This window comes from Eulemur rufifrons, chromosome 2 (genome assembly GCF_041146395.1).
Source record: "Eulemur rufifrons isolate Redbay chromosome 2, OSU_ERuf_1, whole genome shotgun sequence".
Classification (NCBI taxonomy): Eukaryota; Metazoa; Chordata; class Mammalia; order Primates; family Lemuridae; genus Eulemur; species Eulemur rufifrons.
Genome location: NC_090984.1, coordinates 18,894,290 through 18,915,323, shown reverse-complemented (window position 1 = coordinate 18,915,323; position 21,034 = coordinate 18,894,290). Strand labels below are relative to the sequence as shown.

At 60.0% G+C, this 21,034-nt stretch overlaps 1 protein-coding gene and 1 non-coding gene across 2 annotated transcripts; one reads left to right on the top strand and one right to left on the bottom strand.

Annotated features, from left to right (window-relative positions):
* Positions 1-2,714: 2,714 nt before the first annotated feature.
* MED16 (mediator complex subunit 16) lies at positions 2,715-20,977 on the bottom strand. Its single transcript, XM_069481135.1, has 15 exons — positions 20,879-20,977; positions 18,521-18,710; positions 17,758-17,865; positions 17,307-17,476; positions 14,578-15,009; positions 13,708-13,813; positions 10,623-10,778; positions 9,413-9,624; positions 8,780-8,986; positions 8,426-8,636; positions 7,594-7,727; positions 6,595-6,787; positions 5,807-6,023; positions 3,799-3,882; positions 2,715-3,281 (listed from the first exon to the last, which is right to left on the bottom strand). The coding sequence occupies exons 2-15, from the start codon at positions 18,654-18,656 to the stop codon at positions 3,155-3,157; spliced, it is 2,493 nt and encodes an 830-aa protein (XP_069337236.1). The 5' UTR covers positions 18,657-18,710; positions 20,879-20,977; the 3' UTR covers positions 2,715-3,154.
* Positions 6,229-6,335, top strand: LOC138381049 (U6 spliceosomal RNA). The gene has a single exon (XR_011232999.1). It is a non-coding gene; the product is annotated as a U6 spliceosomal RNA (small nuclear RNA).
* Positions 20,978-21,034: the final 57 nt, after the last annotated feature.

Here is a 21,034-nt window from a genome sequence, read left to right as displayed (position 1 = left end):
CAGAGACCCTGTGAAGTGTTCTTATGACCTGCGTCCCAGACGAGGAAACCGAGGCCGGGAGGGGCTGGGTGATTCTCCTGGGATCACGAAAAAGCTCCGGGACAGAGCCTGGATCTTAAACCAGAGCAGCAGTGGCTGCGTTCAGAAACCACCCCCAGGTGCTGCCAGGTTCACTCGATGAGGAAGGTTTGTGGCTGCCCAGAGCAGCTGCACCTGCTGAGGGGCCCAGGTGACTCACTGCCCTTTCTGGGCACCAACAGGAAGGTGACCAGAGTAGCGGGGGCAGAACCCAGATCCTGAGGCCCTGTGCCTGTGCCCTTTCTCCTACCTGGGGGAAGGGCCATGGGGCCCAGCACCTACTAGGTGCCTGATGTCAGCCTGGCCCACGAATGGGTTCATGGCCTCCCTTTTGTTGAAAAAGAGACCGAGGGTCTGAGAGGTGAAATGGGGAGATGGAATTGCAACCTGTGCCTGGGTTTCCTTTTCTTACTATGGAGTGTTGACCTTGGCATCACATTCACACACAAGCATCTGTTGAGCACACACCGTGTGTCGGGCACTGGGCTGGGCACTGCACGTGCAGCCTGGACCCAGCGAGGCTCACAGGAACTCAGTGAATGTCCCATCATGCGGAACGCAATTCATTTAGCCGTCGATGGCCGGCATGAGTTGTCCTCAGTGTTCATGAATTTCGTGTGTAATTTTTACAGTCTTGGGACATTTAAATTGGAGGGGAAATGAATAGTAATTCAGTCATTAAAGATTCATTCATTCCACAAGTATTTCCTGCAACGATGGTGACGCCAGAGTGGCTTCAAAATGACCCGCTGGGAGGGGGGCAGGAAGGATCACCAGATTTAGCAAGTGAGTATGAGCAGTTAAATGGGAATTGCAAATAAGGAACAAATGCTGCTTCTCAGTATATCCCACGTGGTATGTGGGACATACTTAATTAAACGAGAGCAGGGCGTGATGAGTGCGGGCAGGGGCCAGGTGCAAGGAGGGAAAAGGGAGATCCAGCCTGGGGAGGGAAGGGAGGGGTCTGTGGGTCTGTCCTATAGAAAGGGCTGGGGGGTCCCAGGCAGGGGCACAGTCTGGGCAAAGGGCTGGCAGGAGACGTTTAAATACCATTTGCCTTTTAGCTCTCAGAGTAGGGGAGGGCTTCTGCGCTCAAACTCAGGAGCCACTTTGGCGCCCTTTGACCTGGCACAGCTGTCTCGTGAGTCTCCTGCAGGTACACTGGTTCTCAGGCATGAATAAGCGGGCCGGCGAGTGGAACAGCCGCACTGCCCAACACTGGGGCCCGGGGCAGTGGGTGGGGCGTGGGGTTCTTGTCCCAGCAGGGGACCTGGCCCATCAGGCTCCAACACTCCCTGGGCATTGTTACCCCATCCTTGGGTCAGTGGGAGCCACTGAAGGTTCTGGAGGAGATGGTTTAGGAGAAGGTGGTGCTGTTGTTGATCCCAGAAGTGGGAACTGTGAGGCTATGAGGATGTTGTGGGGCCCCGATGTGGGGACAATGGCCCACAGCCTCCTCTTGGCCTTCAAGGAATATTCTAGCAGGTGACTCCGGCAGGCGTCCCACTCCCACTCTGTCCCCAAGAGCCAGGTGCTCCCAGACAGAGCTTGTGACAGCAATGGCATGGTCTGCTATCTAGGGCGTGGATGCCTCTTGGGTTCATGCTCGGCCTGTGGTCAGGAGCCAGACCGGCAGCGGGGGGCTTGTCCAGGCCTCAGCGGGGGACCCTACTGTGCAGGGCTCTGACCTGCCCAATTCCCAGAACTGCCCACGAACCGACGTTCCCCCATTTTGAGTTAGAACGGATGGTTTGCACAGCCATGTCATGTTTATGGGTCTGCTACGAGCCCACTGGAGACACCTCACGTGGCTCCATCCACGAGGAAGTGACTGCCTGGCCCGGTCGCCCCACCCAGGCTGCGCCAAGATGCAGGGTCTGCCATTTCTGTAGGCGGCAGTGGGTGGCCAGCTGGGAGGGGGCCAGACCTCACCGGCCAAGGGCCCAGCAGCCCCAAGTCCCTGCAGGAAGCTAAAACTATGGGGACTCGGACGCCACCTAAGTCTGCAGCCACAGGCAGGTGGGCCCCTCGGCCCAGGTAATGGGGCTCCTGAGCTCCTGCCGTGCACGGCCAAGACTCCTGTGCAGCCGCACTTCCCTCCGCGGGGCGCCCGCCCTGCCTGCCCTCCCCTGAGCCCTGCACGATGAAAATGAGAGAACCAATTACCACTTAACAGGCAGGCGCTGTGTCTGACCACAGCCTTCCGCCTCGGAGGCCAGCGGGGAGTGGAACATAATGGGCAGAAGTGCTTGTTGGCAGCAGAAGGCGGGACCCCTGGGGGACAGGGCAGAGCTGGCCAGAAACCCAGGGCTGGGGGCTGAGGGCCCAGGGGAGGGGGAGGGGCTGCAGCGGCAGCACACAGGGCAGAGGCACCAGAGACGTGCACTGGACAATGCCTCCCAGCCCCGCGATCGCTGTGTCCCGTCCCCTTGACTCACTGCAGACACCCCTTGGCCCAGCATACACTAGGCACCCCATAAATGTTGAGCAGCTTGAAGACAGAGCAAGAGGGCGACACACCACTGGGCACAGAGACCAGGATTGCAGGGGTGAGGCCAGGGAGGGCCCAGGGTTGCTGGGGGCCACAGATGACAGTGACAGGAGGCCTGGGGTGCAGAGGAATGTTTATTGGGCTCACCCAGGTTCAAAAGCCCCTCCACAAGTACAGGGGGGGCAACTGAGGCAGGAACCCACAGCAGAGTCACCCGAAGTATCTGCTCGGACACCCAGCAGTCCTGGACCCTCTGAGCCAGGACTCTGGGCATCCAGACATGTCCCTTGGGATCTGGGGGTCCTGGGAGGGGGCACGTGGGCCACGGCCCCACGATGGGCAAACACCAAGGCTGGCGGGGCCGTTTCTCACCTGCTCCAGCCAATCACAGAGGCCCCTGCCCGTGGCTCTCTCTGCCCCACCGTGCACATCCTGACAGCCTTTAGAGACCCCTGGGTTTCAGCCGCACGTCCAGACCGGCTGTTTTTTAATGCACCCAATGAGAGTCCAGGTGTGTGGGATCCCTCACCAGCCAGGGCAGCGTCCCATGGAATGGGTCGGAAGTCCATTTAGAGCGGCCTGGGGTCAGGGGTAGCTGAGGGGCACCCGCCGCCACAGCCCGCCGCACAGGCAGTTCTTAATCCACCGCTGCTCCCACTGCTTGACGGCCGTTGTCCTGTTGGGCGACTTGAGCATGGTGACGCAGCCGCACCTGCAGAGAGTGTGGTGGGTAGGGTACTGGGTGGCCCTCTCTCTGCCCTGCCATCCCTCCAGCCTATTCCCTACTGTGCCACGCTGCCACCTGCTATGGGACCTTTGCACATGCTGTTCCACCCACCAGGAATGCTGTTCCCTGTGCCTACGCCAGCTAACCACTCCACATCCTTCGATCTTGGCTTGAGTGCCCCCAACCCCCACACTGTATGGAGTGGTTGGGGCTCCAATCCTGGCTTGGCCACTCCTTAGAGGCATAACCCTGGGAGTCACACGGTACTCTGGGCCTCAGTTTCCTGGGGACGCATTGGAACCTGGCTGTTTGGCGGAGTTGCTGCACCACGGTAGCTGTAGCTTTTTTTCTGCACTTGGGTCACTGAGCTATGTGGGCTGCATGGTCACCCGACCCCGGCACCATCTGACATCCCAGCACAGACTTGCAGGACCTCCTAAGGCTAGCTGGTGTCATCTCTCAGCAGCCCAGGAGGGAGCCGCCCTGCGACCCACTCACTCACCTGGTGCAGGCCTTGCACTCCTCCGTAGGGTAGGCTCCCAGGTGCAGCCTCCGCAGGTGGTCGATCTTGGGCTGGCCCGGCGCCCTGGAGGACAAAAGGGGAAGGTGTGAGAGAGGCCTGGGCGGGGCGACCAGGCTTGGGCAGCGGCGTCCGTCCACAGGCAGGTGGTGCCCAGTCGCACAATCCGCCAGCCGACACGCGAGCCCGGCGTCTGTGAAGGGCGAGGCAGGAGGCGCAAGGCCACTGAGACGGCGCTTTCCCAGGTGTGCGAAAGTCCGTGAAACCCAGATGCCCCTGACGTAGGGGCGCCCCGTGTACCCACAGCCTCAGGAACATGGACTGACAGGGAACGACGTGTGCAGAGGAGCCAAAGAATTCGTGACAGTGTGGCAGGCACACCAGGTTTACAGTGACAATGCTGTGAAAACAATTTCATTAAAAACAATAGTGATATGAAGTAAAACAATAGCTCTGTGCCCAACCAAAGGCTGGAAAGTTACGAAGCCCACGGAGGGATTCAGAGGGGTTTACACTTTCCTCCCTTTTCCTTAGTGAATAATTCTAATGACCACATCACCGTTACCTGTGAAACGGGAAAGTTTTGCCTACAGACCACGTATATACAACTACATAGACATATGGGCAGGTGAGAGCTCGAGTTCCCAGCCCCTCGCCACGGCTGGGGCAGAACACACCGGCCTGGCCTCTGCAGCAGCAAAATCTACGGCCATGGTGCCGGCGGTGGCCTGGCCACTGCCTTTGGGATTTGTGCTTTGGGGACGACAGCCTGTGCTGAGTGACGCCACTAGGCCGCTTACCGCAGCACTGCCTGTGCCCAGAAAAGCCCACAGGACCTGCACCCTCAGTGGGGCAGAGACCGAGGCGCATTAGAGGATGCAGCCCCACACTGACCCCGGCGGTCTCCAAGGCATGTGCGAGCCCGAGGCACCGGGCAGGGCGCTGCCGACCCTCCGTCTGGGCTCGAGCAGAGTGTGCGCGTGGGGGTGAGGGGAGTGTCGTCTCCACATGGCCTCCGCCCGAGACACGCCCAGCTCCGGAAGATGCCAAGACCTCTGGGCCGCTGGGAATCTGGTTCCAAAAGCTGCCAGCGGGTGGGCGGGACAGTTCGTTCTGTTCTTTCTGCTCTGACTAAACATGTTCAAATTTCTCCAAAGCAAAAGGTTTAAAACCTCCCATGTGACCGTCTCTCTTTTCATAAAGCCTTTACCTGAAACCCAGACCCAAGCTTGTGGTTCATCAGGTGGCTCCTCCCACCGTGAGCATGAGAAAAAAAGAAAATGCCGGAAGCTCTGGGAGCCAGGTGCTTGGAGCAGCTCCCGGGAGCTGGGGCTGCAGGGGGCTCATTGTCTTCCTTCTGCTCATCTGTGACATCTAAGATTCCAACCAAAGTCATCAACCACTTAGGGAATTCACATGTGTTTCTTGTTTCTTCACGAAGTGAGTATCTGCGATGGGGGTGGGGTCTTACGGGCCTGGCTGTGTGACCTTGTAAAGTGGGGGTGACAAAGGTCCCACCACACTGCACTGCCACCGTGCAGTAAGGGTTAGCTCAGCAGGCCTGGGTTGTGCAAACCCTGCACGGAGAAGGGCCGGCCCCCGACTGGCCCTGGGAAGTGACCTCAAAGCCCTGATGAAGGGTCTTTGTGCACCGGGAGCCCTGGGACATGCTGGGGACTCTACACCAACGGTGGGATGTATGGCGGGGCCAGAGACTAAGGTCAGCTGGAGGGCAGGGGTGCCCTGTGCAGGGACGTGAGAGCTCAAATCAGGAAAAACCAAACTGGGAGGTTGAAAGGAAGTGGCAGGTCCTGGGGTGGGGGTGGGTCAATGAGCAAAGGACGCATCTAGGGTGAGCCCAGAAGGAAGCAGCAGGCGCGGCAAGTGCAAAGGCCCTGAGGCATGAAGGAGGGAGCCGTGCAGGTGTTGGGGAGAACTTTCCAGAAGGAAACAGCCATGCAGAAGCCTCGAGGCAGAGAGGGGCACGCACCTGATGAGGCCGTCGAGCTGTAAGCTGGTGGTGCTGCCTGGCAGCGTGGGTGCCTTGCCGAAGTGCAGGCGCAGGGGCTGCTTGGGCTGCAGGCGGCTGACTAGGCCGTCGCTGACGGGCAGCCAGTCCAGGCTGGGGATGAGCAGCTGGCTGGGCAACAGGCAGCACTCGTCCACCAGAGCCTCATCCGGCTCGCTTGCCGGGCCCTCGTCGCGGCCTGTGGGACACAGTGAGGGCAGTGTGCTCAGCATCCCTGCCCAGAGCACCGCCCAGGATGCACTGCTGCCTCCTAGGGCTCACAGAACTACAGGTCAGGGCCCTGTTTTGCTGGGTGACTCCAGGGAGCTGTCTTCCCCTCTCTGGGCATGGTCACCTCTTCTATAAAACGGGACCTGCTCATCCATTTTAAAAATATCCACTGAGTGCTCGCTTCGGCAGCACATATACTAAAATTGGAACGATGCAGAGAAGGTTAGCACAGCCCCTGTGCAAGGATAACATGCAAATTCGTGAAGTGTTCCATGTTAAAAAAAAAAAAATATCCACTGAGTGCCCTTCCCAGAAACAGGGATGCAAGAATGACAGAGCCTGGCCCCTGAGCAATGTACAAGACTAGCAAACAGGTGCCCAATAACCACTGACATCCAAAACGCACCCACAGCAGGCCTGGGCCTGTGCTGGGCACTGGGGAACGGCGGAGAGCATAACAGAGCTTATATTCTGGTGGGGGGGGACTCAGCCAGGGCTTGTGTTTTGGTGGGGAGATGGGGCAGAGGGCAGTGTCTCACAGCAGATCCAGAGCTTGGTGAGCAGCCGGAAGAGCAGGGACATGCTGTCCTGGGTGTCCGAGGTGGCTGTGTACACGGGCAGGCAGCTGGGCTTCAGCAGGCCCCAGATGCGGATGACGACCATCAGCTCCCGCAGCACGCCCAGGGAGGTGCCGTCCCGCAGGAAGCTGTGCCCCGGCCGCAGCGGGGAGCCCTGCGGGGAGAGGCACTCACTGTGTAGCCTCCTGGGACAGCGGGACAGCGGGACAGCAGGGGGATAAGGGATGCAGAGTTTCTTGGGGGTCAGTGGAACCCCCTAACCTGGGGGTGAGGGGCAGCATCTGAGACATCTATGGGGGGTGTCCTGGCACAGGGTGGGCACAGGCAGGGACCAGCCAGAGCATCCCCAGGCCCAAGGACAGAGGAGCAAGTCCCCTCCCCCCCCAGATGGCAGATGGAGCAACACTGACGCTGCAGGCTGGAATTCTGCACACCTGCGACCAAAGCATGTGGTGGACTGTGCTGGGAGCTGGAGGGAATGGCCCCAAACCCGGGACCCCTGGCTGCCTGCACGCCATATAGTGGGGAAGGGGACTTAAACCTGTTCCCTGCTGGGCCATGTGGGTAGGAACCACAGGCCTGGGGGCAGAGAGGGTGGAGTGCCACCCCCGCCTCCGGCAAGCCTGGATAGGAGGGTGGATGGAGAAACTGCCCATGTGACAAGCCAGTGATTTCAAAGCTGGGACCACCCAGGGACAGCGAGCAGGGGTGAGGGCGGTGAGGAGGCCTTGGGTGAGAAGGGGCCCAAAGAAGCGGGGCTTTGAAAATGAGGTCCAGAAAAAGATGTAATAGATAGGGGCAGGGCTTTGATGAGGGGTGGGGCAGGAGGTGGGGCTTCGAGGAAGGGTGGGGCTGGAGGCGGGGCCCCACTGCAAGGGGCGGGATAGGTCAGGGTGGGGCTTTTTGGTGGGTGGGGCCCCGAGGCCGGGACAGCCAGCCACAGGACGGGGCAGCACGCACCTGGTTGGGCAGGCTGGCCAGCAGGTAGAGCACGAAGTCGCCCACCCACTGCAGGAGCTGCTGCAGCGCCTGCAGCGTGTTCATGTCCAGAACAAACTCCTCCGTCTTGAGGTTGATCATGACCTTGTCAATGTCTGCAAGCAGACAGGGTCAGGGACTGGCTGGCACACAAGGGCGCCCAGGGCTCTGCACCCCTTGGTCCTTGAACCTGCACCGACTAAGCACCCACCACACACTGGGGCCCAGAAGGGGCCCCACACTGATCCGGGGAACGAGTGAGCAGGGGACAGCAGGGCAGGGCCTCAAGGCAGGGGCTGGGTGGAGAGGAGCCACGTGTCCACCTGCCTGGGTACAGGCAGGTCCCTCCGGCGGGGACACCATTACTCAGTCCCAGCCCCTCCGGTGAACACCCATTGACACCCCCTGCGGCCGTAACCACCCCACCCGAGCCTGGCACCTGTCAGACACCCAACAGAGACCTGGACAGAATTCAGGACAGTCCTACAAAAACCAGGAAAGTGTATGCAGAGCTTAGCTACTAGGAGAGTCACGTGTGTACTCAAAACACAAAAAAACTAAGGTTTTTAAAGGAAAAGCCAGGAGGCGTGGCCCTCACGTGGCCACTGCTCTGGCCCAGCATCTGCCTTCGAAGGCACGCGGTCGGGGAGTGGTCAGGCCATTTTTCTCACAGGGCACCTTCTGCCTGTACCCATCCCTGCGTTTGGCCCGAATTTTCCACTGTGAACCTAGATCACTTTCATGGATGGGAAACAGGAACAGGAGACCCCCGTCCAGCGCGGCCCGCAGGGGCTCTCCTGGGGCCAGGACCCACCGACGTCCGTGATCTTGGCGCAGATCTCGGTCAGCCGGTCGCCGGGACTCTTGTCAGGCGTGTTGAGGAAGTGTGGGCGCAGCAGGGACTTGAGGGTGGAGCTGATGGCGATGAGGAAGAGCTTGGTGTGGTAGTCGCACACGCGAGCCACCGTGCAGGGCGACAGCCGGCACAGTGAGGCCTTCATGGCCAGGATCCGGGTGGACAGCACCTGCAGGGCAGTCGGCATGAGCAGGAGGCCACGCCACGCCGGGGGGACACCCACGTTCATCCATACATGGCGCAGGTCAGGGAATACCTGCTGCAGACCGACCACCCCACCTGTGCATGACCTGCTGCACGTAGACCCCCCACCTGCTGCAGGGCCGCGTTCTGGCGCGTGTACTCCTCGTGCAGCTTCTCCACCAGGCTCTGCACCATGCTGGGCTGCACGTGCAGCAGGATGTCCCACCAGTCGTAGCCGGTCACCATGCAGTACTCGAGCAGGAAGAGCAGGTGCCGCAGCGCCAGGTTGATGTCCAGCGTGTGGCCCATGGAGGGTGAGATGCGGAGCATGCTCAGCTGCCGGGTGGGGGAAGACCGGTGCCAGGTGAGACAGACCTCGGTGCCGGCGGGGAGGGGAAGCGGCGCCCCAGGCCACCTGGGTCTCGGGATGGACTGGGGCAGGGTCAGAGTCCACGGGCACTCGGGAGCTGTGTGGCGCCGGGCACCTGGCACTCCCTCTCTGGGCCTTGCTGTACTCATCGGTCAAGTGGGCGTTCTAAGGAGTTGAGTCTGGGTGCGTGCGGGGTGCTCGGCCGAGCCTGGCAGGTGGTACGCATTAAACAAGGCCCTTGGGAGCCGTGTGCACAAGGAGTGCTCCCTAAAGTGGCTTCAAAGGCCTCCCCGAGTCTGCAGGGTGCATTTGGGGTGGCGGCACACGTCCACTTTCAGGGGCCGTGGGGTCTCTGCAAAGAGGAGCTGAACCTGTGACTGAAGTGGGCTTACCTTCCCGTAGTTGTCGATGCCCACGAGGGCCAGAGAGGTCCAGGAGAGCTGCATGGCCTTAAAGTGGACGGCGGGACCCGCGGTCCGAGGCCGCTTGATGGCCGGCTCATCCACCGGCCGCGGGGCCGCAGAGCTGTAGAACACAGCCATGGTCTGCAGCGAGAGCCGGTGCACGATGTGGACGCTGCCGTCGTGGAAGGCCAAGGCCAGCCCTGCAGCGGGGCACAGGCATGGGCTCAGGTGTGGGCAAGGCCTAGGATACGCTCGCCTGCGGCTGCTGACCCTGAGCAGAGGCTCCCCGTCTGGGGTGGGGGTGCGAGCCCTCCGCTCAGGTGTCCAGCCCATGCCCCCCAGCTGCTCCCTGCTCTTTCTTTAGTGACGGGCCCCCGAGTCAGGGAAGCAGGAGGTCATCCACCTCAGGACACATCTCCCACGGCCCCTCGCAGCCGGGACTGTCTTGGCTGACACGCACCCTCCAGGGAGACACGGGGGAGGGGACCCAGGCCCAGGGCCTCCTGGAGCCCCACAGCAGGCACCCTCAGGGCAGCATGGCTGGGGCCCACTGTTGGCAAGACTTCAGCAAATAACCTGCCAACAGTCACCACATAAGGCAGGTGGGTTCCAGAACCCACAAGCTCGCAGACAGAGCAGATTAAGGGGGTCCCTGCAGGTAAAAAGGCTGGAGAATGGAGAACAGAGTTTCCCACCCACTTCTGTCTCCCAGCAGGTTTAAAGTAAGAGGCCCTGAGCCCAGTATGGATTTTGATTAATGGTCCTTCCAGGGAACTGGAGGAGAACGAGAGCTGGGGAAGGGAAGGGCCCGAGCTGGGCAGACTGAGGCTCAGTGTGGGAGGGCACGCCTGACCTGCTCAGGGACACGGACACCCCAGATTTGGACCCAGGACCAACACTGTAGTTGCTAGAATAGTGGGGAAGAGAGGTGCTGCCTGCCTAGAAAGGTATGTTGCCCCCAAGTTCTCTCTTATTTATTTGCAACAGCTCTTTACATATTAAGGAGCACAGGTTTTTGTGAGCCAGCCTCACAGCCCTCTGACCTCATCAACCCTGAAGGCAGGGGCCTGCCTCCTTGTGATGAGCGGACTCGAGGCCTCCAGAGGCCGAGCTCCATGGCCCCAAAGCCTGCCTTGGAGCCTGCCTTCCCCGGCAGGACCTGAGGGACTGCACACGCTGCTCCTGGGCTCAGCCTTACCGAGGCCGGGGTAGAACTGGGTGTCGCTGGCCACCTTGAGGTCGGTGTTGGTGAGTGAGATGGGCAGCTTGGGCAGCGCCACAGCTGACACGCGGTCCAGGTCATTGGTGGCTGACAGGATCCGCCACTTGAGAATCATGGGCTGTTTGTCGCCAACTGCAAAATCAGAGGGCAGAGAGACGGCATGGCAGTGGGAGAAGATGAGACTGAAAAGGAACCAGTGAGCCCTCCGGGGGCTTCAGGAACCATACCCGCCCAGCGCCCCCTTCTCTGGGGTCCGGCCCAGCCCTGCTCTCAACCTGGTAAGACCTAGGCCTGGCCAATCAGAGCACTTCAAGCCCCACCAACTGATTGGTTCAGGGATGGGCACGTGAGCTTGGGTGGGCCAATAGCATGCAGTCCTGTGGTTTTATGGAGACCAGGAGGGTGTGGCTGGCAGTGATGCCAGGGGGACGGTGTGACAGCCAACACAGTGGGGTAAACTAATGCCCCCCAGGCCTTGCAGCTGCACAAACTCCAACAGTCCCTTCAGACCTCAGTTGGGTTTTCTGTTCCTCAGCGTCTAGGAAGTCCTGGGTGGGACCCTGGCTCTCCCCACCCAGCAAGGCTGTGCAGGACTGTGGGCCGGCCCAGATCCACCCCTCCCCGCCCCGCCGCCCTCCCGGTGAAGAGCAGCTCTTCCCAACACAGGCAGAGTCGATTTCCAGGAACCGGACTTGCCACAGACACTGGCACACGTGCTGTAACTGAGGCTCGGGGGCGTGTGCGGGAGGCCGGCTCTCTCGCTGCACTCGGGACACTGAGGACAGCCCGAGCTCCCCACTGGGGCACACAAGGCCATGTGGAGAACGGGGTGACCCGCGACAGTGGCAGCCCAGCCACTGACAAGGGAGGACTGTTGGTTTGAGCCGCTCAGCTTGGGACTGGTCTGTTACACGGCAAAAGCTGACTGTGACATGGCTCCTCTATGCCACCCATGTCATCCTGAGATCTTTGCCCTGGATGGTCATCGCAGTTATAAAGCCTTGATCTCTTTCAGACCTGCTCCCAGCCCAGCAAGGGAGTCTGGCAAACACAGTTCCCCAGGGGAAACTGAGGCCTGGAAAGTGGCTGGGACTGCCAGAGGTCACAGAGTGGAAAGGGGCAGTCTACCCCCGTGGGGTGTAGTCTGAGAGACATGGAAGACATGGGACAACAGGTTCCAGCGCTGGGTGACGCAGGTGCTGCAATAGCACACGCAGGGGCTTGAGGAGGGGAGAGGCTGAGTCGCTTGCCCGGGTCCACCTGGCTGGTGAAGGAGAGCTGGGCTCTGAACCCCTGCACATCTGCCCTGGGCCGGGCAGCCCCTGACCATGGGCCAGGCTGTGGCGAGTGCTGAGGGGTGGAGCAGGGCCCCAGGGTCTGCCTGGGACTGACTGCCGCCAGGCAGGGAGCAGGGAGGCCTGCCCGGGCAGGGATGGTGTGGCAGAGGTCGCTGGTGTGGCAGAAGGGGACAGTGTGGCAGAGGTGGCTGGTGTAGCAGAAGGGGACGGTGTGACAGAGGACAGTGTGGCGGAGGTAGCTGGGCCATGCAGCCTGGTGAGGTTGGAACGCAGGACGGAGGGGAGCACTGAGCTCAGGGGAGACCACGTCCAGGTCACTGGAGCTGCCTCAGGGATGTGGGATTTTATCTGGGTGGTGGGAGGCCATCGTGTGCGTGAGACACGGTCTCACTTGTGACAAGCTCCTGGGGCTGCTGTGTGGAGGATGGTTCGAGGAGGAGCACCAGAGCCTGGCGAGGGGCTGGGGCCACACCAGCTGCAGCTGGTAAACAATTGTCCACAGATAGGATGGAAGAGAGGGAAGGGCCAGGGGCCAGGGCTAAGGGCCAGGGCTAGGGAGCAGGCGACTTAGACATCGGAGCAGCCTGGGCCGTCTGCCTGGGCCTGGGCAGCCAGAGAGCGGCACAGAGCTGGACTGCACGCAGGAGTCAGCACCCTGGCCACCGGGGCCCCACAGGCTACTCCGTGGATGAGGGGTGCAGAAAAAACCCAGGCAGCGGCAGTGCCGAGGCCCACAGCCTGCCCTGGGGCTGGTGACCATCTGGGCTGGACAGACGTCCCAACGCAAACCTGGACTTGCCTGCCTCGAGGGGTTGTGCTGGTGCTGTCACATGAGCTAACAGAGCCCACACTGCCTGGTGACTCATGCTGTGGGGCCTGCCAGGAGGGGCCCCGGTGACTGTCTTCACGTTTAATTACTCCAAAGGCCACAATGGGCCGTTTACGTAACCGCCCTGCAGGGCCTCTTGACATGGTTTCATTAGCGGGTTCTGATTAGCACCGGCCCAAAGCCGGACCACTCCAGGGCCCATTAGCGCTAACCGGCAAAATGCTTGAGCTCTCATCTGCCGGGAAAACATCGCCCTTCTCCAGGGCAGAGGCCCGAAAGCCAGGGGGGCGGTGGGCGGCCCCATGATCTCGATTCCAGGTTGAAAATCAGGGACTTTTCTGGTTTCCTCAGTCACTCCAGGTGGGCGTCTCCGCTTTGCCCCACCCCAGGGTTTGTGTTAGGGGGCCGGGGGCGGCGGGGAGGGGGGGTCTTCGTAGGGGGTCCTGGCTATGTAGGGCTCCATGGGTGAGGATGGGGGGCAGCTGGGCAGATAGAGGCTTGGGGGTGGGGCTTGGAAGATGCTATAGGAGAGATGGGCCTGGGGGTGCGTGTTCCTGGCAGACTCAGCTAACCCCTCAGAGCCTTGCTCACTCTGAACCAGGGTTCTGGAAGGTTCCATGCACAATCACAGCCCTGCACACCACCTCCCCCCCTCCCCAGCCTGCTTCACCTCAAGGGCCTCGTGCCCCAGGACCTTTGCACTTGCATTTTCCTCGACCAGACACACAATCCCTGCTGGGTGACTGTGGGTGAGGGACTCCGCCCCTCTGAGTCTCAGTTTGCCCCACAGGGCAGGAATAATATCAGCACCCCCGCAGTATGGTGTGAAGAGGACAGAACAAGTCAACATGTATGAGACACATGGGATGGCCCCGGCGCTCAGTGAATTAGAACCAAGTGCCCAGGAGGGCAGCCCCCGAGGAGGGAGACTCACCGACGGGAGAGATTTGCTGGAAGATGTTGTTCACGGGGAGCCCCTCCTTCCGCAGGGACCAGCACTCCACAATGCTGCTCGTCTGGCTGGACGCACACAGGAGCACCTGGCAGGGCGGGGTGGGAGCACGGTGAGGCGAGGGACCTCAGGCAACACATGTCACCTGCGGGCCTGTCTCCCGGCTGGCAATCGGGGCTCACACGGCACCTGCCTCGCAGGGCTGTTGTGCCCCCAGTCCACTCCGCCCACCTGCCGCACCACTTTTCGAGAGAGGTGCACAGGAACAGCAAATGTCACCCGCATGGCACCTCCCTGCCAGGAAGCGGAGAGGGGACCCAGGCAAATGCGTTGGGGCTTCGAGAAGTTTGGGGCCTTATTGATTCATGACATCAGGAAGCCAGTGACCTGGTGTGCTCAGCTGAACAACTCCCTAAAGAGATCCCTGTCCTCATCCTGGAACCTGTGGATGTGTCACCTCAAGTGGCAGAATCAGCTTTGCTGATGGGATTAAGGACCTTGGGACAGGGGGTCACCCTGGATGACCTAGGAACCCAGTGACGGCACAGGGTCCTCCCACGAGGGGGCAGGAGGGTCGGAGGCAGAGACTGGAAGACGCTGCGCTGCTGGCTCTGGAGGGGGAGGAAGGGCCCTGGGCTGAGGGATGCGGGCGGCCGCTAGACGCTGGGAAAGGCGGGAGACGGTTCTCCCCTGGAGCCCCCAGGAGGGACCGGCCCCGCCACACCTTGACGTCAGCCCACTTAGGCCCACATCAGGCTCTGGCCCCAGGACTCTCAGATAATAAATGTTTTATCTTAAGCCACCAAACCTGCGTGGTTCGCTGCAGTGGCCCTGCCCTGCCCCCAGGCTCACCTGCTCCGACATGTCTCGGGCCAGGAACTTGAGGTGGGTGATGGCGGGGAACTTGTCCTTGCGGTTGGGGTCGGTTGTGCAGCGCATGAAGAGCGAGGGCAGGATCTCGGTGTCGATGCGGCACTTCTCGCTGACCACGCTCACACACACCTTGTAGAACTGCACGGGTGAGGCGCTGCTGCCATCCGCCGTGGCCACCACGATGTTGCCACCGCCCGTGAAGGCGATGTCGGCCAGGGCAACGCGGCCGCGCAGCCGGCACAGGCTCTCGGTCGACGTCAGCACCTGCCCACTGGGCTTGAGCAGCGACACAGTGACCAGGCCGCTGACTGTCACCGCGATCCAGCCCTCCATGGGCTTGCCCCCGAACAGCGTCAGGGACGGCGAGAACTTGACCCGGGAAAACTTCTCACCAAAGCTGGAGGCACCTGACTGCAGGGGAGGGGAGCAAGGGGCCTGCTCAGCCTTTCGGGGTCTGCCTTTTGTGACCTGACAAGCCCCCTCGGGAAGCTGCACCCACAGAAACACCCACAGAGAGGAACAATTTGGCAGAAGCAGGAGAGCGTGGATCTGAGTTCAAATCCTGCCTCCACTACTTGAGCACTGTGTGAGGTGGGCTTCTCTGACCCTCAGTCTTCTCATCTGTAAGATGGAACAAATGATACCTCCACTTCAAAGGACAGGGGGGATGTTTAAATGGGTGAACATATGTAGAACAGGAGTCACCACCTCTTTCTGTAAAGGGCCAGACCCTTGGAATTTTCAGTGTTGGCAGCCAGGTGGTCCCTGCTGTGACTACTCAGTTCTGTCTCTGCCTTGCAGAAGCTGTCACACACGGTACATAAACAAGTGAGTGCAGCTCTGTGCAAATAAACTCCATTTGCAAAAACAGGTGGGGGCCGTGTTTGACCCACCCTGAGGTATAGTACTAGCTGCTGCTGCTGTTCCTGTCCTAGGTTTTCAAATTGGATTTATTAAGTCATGATTTGCATATGACAACACCCTTTTTTAAGCATGAGTCTCAAATACGCCATCATGGAAAACTGCAGCTAGCAGGTTGGGACCATTTCTATCCCCTCAAAGGGGCACTCTTGGCAGCCAGCTGCTCCTAACACACCCCAATCCCTGGCAATCCCCGACAGGATCTCTGTCACTAATTCTGCCTTTCCTAGAATTTCACCTGAACAGAACCACGCAACAGGTGTGGCCTGTGTCTGGCTTCTTTCCCTCAGCACGACGCTTCCGCGCTGCCTCCGCACCGTTCAGTTGTGAACGTGGTGCCAAGTTGGAGGCTTCACTGCTTTTCTCTGTGTAGCCTGAGGAGCACCTGTGCCCCCTCCCTCAAGTGAACTGGGACAAAATGCAGATTCCTGGGCCGCCACAGATCCCAAGACCAGATGTTCAGGGAGGGTAGGGCCCAGGAACCTCCAGCCGCAGGGGCGTGGACACGCTGGCACCGGGGTGGGCCCCGTGGCAGTGTCGGAACCAAAGAACTGGAAGCACCTACATAATCTCCCAGAAAAGAAACGGTGGCGGCAACCTTGGCACACCTGTCGCACGGAATTCTCCAGAACCCAGCACAAGAATAGACACTCGAGTCCTTGTATGATGGACGTTGGAGACTCAGAAAGGGGAGAGGAGGGGAGAGGGATGAAAACTTTCCCACGGGTACACCAAAGCCCAGGGTCCGCCACTTTACGATATATGCACATACCAGGATTCAACTTGTACCCCCTCAATCTACCAAAATAAACTAAATAAAAACAAACGTATTTGGTCATTAAGAAAATGAAATGCTGACACAGGCTACAGCGCGGACAATCCTTGAGGACATCGTGCTCAGTGAGAGAAGCAAGACACAGAAGGACACATAACACGAGACTCCATTTACGTAAAATGTCCGGAACAGGCAAACCCAGGGGTGGCAAGTAGATTCCTGGTTGCTGAGGAAGGGGATGAGGAGATGGCCAATGGGGATGGTGCTTTTTGGGGTGCTGAGAATGTTCTAGAGTGGTGGCTGCACAACCCTGGGAATACACTAAAACCCACTAGACTGCACACTCTAAATGGGGGAGCCGCACGGTCTGCAAATTCTATCTCAATAAAGTTGTTACTGAAAACACCCCGAACACAGACCGACCAGGCCTGCAGGGTGGGAGCACACTCAGGCAGGAGGCCTGCCCCTGGCATGAGGGGTAGAAGGCCACGCCTTCTCCCGGGATCTCATGGTGACCCCACCTTCGATACAGGAACTAACGCCAGCGGGGCGTGAAGTCAGGGTTTGAACTCAGGTGCCCCCGGCCCTGGCCTCTCCCACTCTCAACTGTAATGCCGGGCTGAGTCACAGGGTACGGAGAGAGGAGTTTTGGATGTCACTGAATCAAAGGGTAGGTTGGTTCTGAGGACAGCAGCCATCACTTAAATAGGTGGCTCAACGATTTTAAGCCCTTATTTGTGAAGGAAAAAAAAGAAAAAAAAAATACATGGCTCATTGAGGACAGCAGCCACCAGTTAAACAAATGACTCACTGAAGACAGTAACTGCAGTTAAAACTGGCGGCCCACTGAAAACACAGGTGCTAAGTGACAGCTTGATTGTAGGGTGAGCCACGCCCAAGGCTTAAGAAACAAGAGGATGTTGGTGGCAGGAGAAGAGACAGGATGGCAGGTGGATGGGCAGAGTGACGCAGTCTTCCCCATCTCACCTGCTCACTCAGGCAGGACACCCACCTTCTCCACGTGCAATGCCAGCTTCACCCCGTTGTGCAGCCAGGACAGGGCCACAATGGGGTCCCCCTCCACCAGGCTGCCCACTGAGCTCTCCCAGCTGTTGGCCAGGTGGTCCGCCATGCTCCAGCACTTGATCTGCCCATCAGCATCCGCTGACAGAAGCCGGGAGCCTGCGGGTGACAAACGGCATCGCACACCCTCCACTGATGGGCAGACCGTCCAGGGGCCGGGGAGGAGCCCGATGCGGGGAGAGGCCATAGCCCAGGCAAAGGCAGAAAGCAGGGAGGACCACGCACGCTCCAGAGACGGCTCTGGACATGCAGAACAGGAGGTCTCAAGGCCCTGTGGGAGGAGGCGGGGTTGCAAAGTCACAGGCCAAGGACTGTGGTGACAGTCAAGCATCACCCCAACGGTGCACACTGGGTCCCTGTGGGACCCGGCCGGCCCTCACCTGACTGGTCCCACTCGAGACAGGTGATGGCCTCGCTGTGCTCCGAGGCAACAGAGTGCAGGTCCCAGGGGTGCTCCGTGTCCAGGATGTGAATCACGCGGGTCAGGTCTGCGGGGACGTGGCATGGTCAGCTCGACCTGGCACCGCGGCCACGATGCCAGGCAGGCTTGGGAGAGGAAGCCAGTGCGTGTCCCACCCATTGGGGAGGCTGCCGAGCTGGCCACAGTGATGGCCACGAGACAGCTGCGGAACAGGCTGTCTCCCCAGGGGAGGGTGGCGCAGGCTGTGACCAGCTGCCAGCGTGGCTACAACCACGTCTTCAAAAGGACACACAAAAAACAAATTGGAAGAAAATGACCCCAAAATGCTAACAGTAGGGCGTCTCTCCATAGAAGATAACAAATTATCCTAATTTTCTGTGGTTTTATAATTTCCCTAATGAGCGCACATTACTCGCACAATAGAAAAGAGACAGGCTCAGCCTGAACCTCAGGGGCTTTCAAAAGCCAAACAGTGACAGGTACAGTCTGGAACTGGGGCAGGAGCCTCCGACAGCCTTAGCCGGCCACCCACCGAAGCCTCATGCAATCAGTACGGAGGACCCCAGTGTTTCCTGGCACCAGGCTCCCGGGCACCAAATCCACCCTCTGCGCCCTGGTGAGCTCAGGGCTCTGCGACACCCCAAGTGAGGGATGAGGGCCAGTGCAGGCAAGCATGGCCGGGGACTCCCATGCGTGCGGGGCAGGCGGGGCAGGCGGCACACCCTGGTCGTCACTGCGCAGGTCCGTGGTAAAGGCGATGAGGTTGCGGCAGGACCAGGCGCAGGCCAGAGGCACGGACGGGCAGTGAGTGCTCTTGGGCCACTTCTCCCACTCGCACACGTAGGCCAGGTCCATCATCCCACCTGCCGTGGACCCCGGGTTGCACCACTCTGGGGATGGCGCCGGCTCCTGCTAGGGAGTGGGGACAAGAGTCTGGCTAGCCAACTGTGTTGACCCAGAGCCTGCAGGTGCTGGGGGCGGGACTCCAGGAAGGAACAGCCAGCGAGAAGGCCTGGAGGCTGGATGGTGCCTGGGCTGTCCCAGGCCGAAGGGGGTGGGGAGCAGGAAAGCACCGGGTTGTCCTAGCCTTGTGGCCCACACGGTGGGAGCTCCGTGGAGACTCGGAGCAGGGACACATCTTAGGGTCCTGGGAGGAGAGGCAGGAGTTGGGGGCAGGAGGGGAGGGCTTCCCCCCAACCAGGGCCCAAGCGTGGAAATGAAAATCGTGACTCCCTTCCAGGAATATTCCCCGCTCCTGGCTAGCCTTAAAAATTCAATTAACCACCTGATAATAATAATAGTCTCCAAGCACACCAGAGTCCCCAGGTGTTTTAGTTCCCTATGGCTGCCGTCCTCAACCCCCGCCCAACAGGGACGCCCAACGCCCAATAGTTACCTGTCTGTGGCCTGTTAGGACTGGGCCTCACAGCAGGAGGTGAGCTTAGGCAGTGATGCCAGAACTGGGGAGCGGGTGCAAATACAGATTACCCCCAGCAGAGAGGACTGACCGCAGGATAAATGTAATGGGCTTAAATCATCTCGAACCCCCCCCCTCCCACCACAGCCACAGGTCAGTGGTAAAACTGCCTTCTACGAAACCGGTCCCTGGTGCCTAAAAGGTTGGGGACTGCTGCCCTGTGGAAAATAAGAGATAACATCTCAATCTATGTCCTCCAGTCATTTTTCAGAAATCCCCACCAGGTGGAAAATACAGATAAGGGGAAACTGAGGCTTGATCTTTGTTCTGAATTTTACCCGAGGGGTCTGGAAAGTCACACACACCTTAACGCTCCTTTCCAAGAGGCCTTGCTTCCCAACCAATTAATTGCTAATCAAAGAATCTCCGAACCCACCTAAAACCTGTAAGCTCCCACTTATACTTCAAGATATCCACATTTTGGGGCACACCAAGGTATAACCTCCATGTATTGATTTACAGGTTTTTTTTTCAACTTTAAAAGACCTTGTAGAAATTTTTTTTTTTTGAAGAGACAGGGTCTTGCCCTGTCACCCAGGCTGGAGCACGGTGGTGCCACCATAGCACAATTATAGCTCACTGCAGCCTTGAACCGAGTTCAGGTGATCCTCCTGCCTCAGCCTCCACAGCAGCTGGGACCACAAAGGTGGGCCACCACCCAGGCCCAGCTTTTTTATCTTTTAAAAAAAAGTTTATGGTTTTTAGATATGGGGTCTTGCTCTGTCACCCAGGCTGGGGAGCAGTGGCACGATCTTAGCTCACTGTAGGGGAAACTGTGTTAGGGTCTCTTCTGAGGGAACAGCCTGGACTATGCAAGAGGGCAGAGCTGCCTTGGGCCAGGACCGGGCAGATATGCTGGGGGGAGCCCCGGGGTTTGCCCTGCGGCCCAGGGTGACAGCCAGCACGAAGAGCGGTGAAGATTTCCTCGGTGCAAGCGTTTCCCTTCACCGTGACAAAAGCTCAGTGAGAATGAATTACCATCAACCCCATTTTTCTTAACTACCTACCCGCGCCTCCCAACTTCCTCAAGGTCTGCCCACACGCCCATTAAAGTCTTTTACCTGCCTTCTTCGAGCCCCCCCTTTGCCTTCTAGACCCCGCCCCCAATTCACCCTGTGAGTTCTGGCCCCACCCTAAACTCTAAGGCTCAACCCCAGGGACCCCATACACTGTCCAGGCCCCGCGCCTATCCCCCAACCTGTCCCCAGACCCCGCCCCAGGGACCCCGTACACTCTTCAGGCCCCACCTCAGGGACCCCGTACACTCTTCAGGCTCCACCCCAGGGACCCCATACACTCTCCAGGCCCCTCCCCAGGGACCCCATGCACTCCTCAGGCCCCACCCCAAGGACGCCATACACCGCCCAGGCCCCGCCCCCGAGTTCCCCGACCCCACCCCCGGCCTCCACCTTCCCCCGAGTTTCCGCCCCACTCCCGGGGCCCCGTCCCCACATGCTGCGGGCCGCGTACCCAACACCCTTTGCTCCAGGCCCGCCCACTGACCCCGCAGGCCACGCCTTCCGGGCGCCGCGCTGCCGGAGGCCGCACGCGCTGTCCGCAGGTCGGCCGCCGCCGACCCCGGACCCGTGCCGTCCCCTCTCACCTGCCGGCCTGTGTGCCAGGCCGAGCGGGCGTCCGCGGTGCGCACTGCATTAACGCCCCGACCCCGGCGCCGCCATCTTCCCCGGGACCAACGAGTCGCCTCCGCGGCGCCGCAGCTCTTCAGAGACTTCTGGGACGGCGGCGGCTCCGGCCCCGC